Here is a 2,355-nt window from a genome sequence, read left to right as displayed (position 1 = left end):
TGGATGCAGGAAGTTTAACTTTGGAGAACAAAGCACGAGGCAGAATCGTACAATAATGCTTTTTGGAGCGACAGGATCAGGAAAGTCCACTCTGATCGATGGGATGATCAACTACATTGTTGGTGTAGAGTGGGAGGACAGTTTCAGATTTAAGTTAGTTGATGAGGATCAGTCAACATCACGAGCTCACAGTCAGACCTCTGAAGTCACTGTTTACAAAATCAACCACCAGGATGGATTTGAAATCCCGTTCTCTCTGACCATTATTGACACTCCAGGCTTTGGAGATACAAGAGGCATAGAAAGAGACAGAGCGATCACAGAGCAGCTACGTAATCTCTTCTCTGCTCAGCACGGTGTCACTGACATTGATGCTGTGTGTTTTGTAGCTCAGGCTGCTTTAGCACGACTTACACCAACACAAAAATACGTGTTTGATTCAGTGCTCTCAATCTTTGGCAAAGATGTGGCAGAAAACATCAGAGTTCTGGTGACATTCACAAACAGCCAACGTCCTCCAGTTCTAGCCGCAGTAAAAGCTTCAGGTGTCCCATGTCCTAAAACAAAAGACGGGCTGCCTGTTCACTTCAAATTCAATGATTCAGCCTTGTTTGCAGAAAACACATGTGTCAAAAAATGCACAGATGATGCTGTTGATGACAATTACAATGACGATGAAGAACAATATAATCATGATGAATATAATGCTGATATTAGCTTTAATGAGATGTTTTGGAACATGGGGATGAAAAGTATGGAGATATTTTTTGCTGCTCTGAATGTGATTCAAATTAAAAGCTTGACACTGACACAGGAGGTCCTCAGAGAAAGAAAGCAGCTCGAGGATTCAGTGGAAGATTTGCAGGAGCAGATTAAACTTGGATTAGCCAGGTTTGAAGAGTTAAAAAACACAAGACAAAAACTTGGTGAACACAGGGAAGAAATCAACAGAAATAATAACCCTGAGTTTACAGTCGCTGTCATGAAGCCTTATAAAGCTCGTATTTCTGGTACAGGAAACTTCATCATCAACTGTCAGCAGTGTCATGTCACCTGTTACTATCCCTCCTCCACATCCACGGATTCAGAGAAAGAAGGCTGTGAAGAAGCTGCATCACATGGATTCTGCACCAAGTGTCCAGGCAAATGTCACATTAATGTACATTTTTTACAGAAGTACAGTTGGGAATATCAGAGAGTCAGAGAGAAACAAACAGTGAAAGAGCTGAAAGAAAAATATCCAAAAACCAACAAAGATCAGACAGTTTTTGAAGGACTGACATCAAACCTGTGGGATGAAAAGCGTGATCTGCAAAATGAGGTGAAGACACTACTGCAGAAATCTGCTGAGTGTCTGGACAGACTGAGAGAGATATCAGTGAAGGCAAAACCTCTCTCCACTAAAGAATACATCGACCTGCTTATTAATGGAGAAGAATCAGAGACCAAACAAGGCTGGGAGGAACGAGTTGAAGCCCTGAGAGAATTAGATTCTCTCAGAGTACAATGTCGGACTCAGTAGTTTTCTCTGGTCCCCTCCCCAATCAGACCAGGAGTGACATGTTTAGCCGCATGTTCTCCTTAAATTGCTGGCTGTCTGAGTGGTGTCCCAGTAATGATGTGGGCTTCATAGATAATTGGCAAACCTTCTGGAGGAAACCTGGTCTTGTTAGGAGAAATGGCATCCATCCCACTTTGGATGGAGCAGCTCTCATTTCTAGAAATATGGACAAATTTATTAAACCCCTCAAAATATGACTATCCAGAGTTGGGACCAGGAAGCAGAGTTGCAGTCTTACACGCCTCTCTGCAGCGTCTCTCCTCCTGCTACCCCCCCAAAAACCCATCTCCATAGAGACTGTGTCAGCTTCCAAAAAGACAAAAAAACAAACTAAAAACCAGCAACAAACAACTTAAACATTTACAAAGAAAGAACAATACAGTATCCACATCTGAACCAAAGAGTAAAACAGTGAAATGTGGATTATTAAATATTAGGTCTCTCTCCTCCAAGTCTCTGTTAATACATGACTTAATAATTGATCAACAAATTGATTTACTCTGCCTTACAGAAACCTGGTTGCAGCAGGATGATTATGTTAGTTTAAATGAATCAACACCCCCGAGTCATTCTAACTACCAGAAATCTCGAAGCACAGGTCGAGGGGGCGGTGTGGCAGCAATTTTTCACACCAGCCTATTAATCAACCAAAGACCCAGACAGACTTTTAATTCATTTGAAAGCCTGATGCTTAACATTGTCCACCCCAGCTGTGAAACTCAGAAACCAGTCTTACTTGTTATCATCTATCGTCCACCTGGGCCTTACACAGAGTTTCTGTCTGATTTCTCAGA

The 2,355-nt window shown here is 41.9% G+C and overlaps 1 protein-coding gene across 1 annotated transcript in view; it reads left to right on the top strand.

The window, feature by feature from the left end:
* Window positions 1–2,117, top strand: part of LOC148097253 (uncharacterized) — a 10,711-nt gene extending 8,594 nt beyond the window's left edge. Inside the window, exon 3 of the mRNA XM_087832383.1 lies at window positions 1–2,117. This exon is cut by the window's left edge and continues 92 nt beyond it. Within this exon, the coding sequence (XP_087688509.1) occupies window positions 1–1,522 (1,522 nt within the window). The 3' untranslated portion in view covers window positions 1,523–2,117.
* The last annotated feature ends 238 nt before the right edge of the window (window positions 2,118–2,355 follow it).

Source organism: Neolamprologus brichardi, chromosome 18 (genome assembly GCF_056152115.1).
Source record: "Neolamprologus brichardi isolate AB-2024 chromosome 18, ASM5615211v1, whole genome shotgun sequence".
NCBI classification, from domain to species: Eukaryota; Metazoa; Chordata; class Actinopteri; order Cichliformes; family Cichlidae; genus Neolamprologus; species Neolamprologus brichardi.
This window is presented reverse-complemented; position numbering and strand designations above follow the sequence as displayed.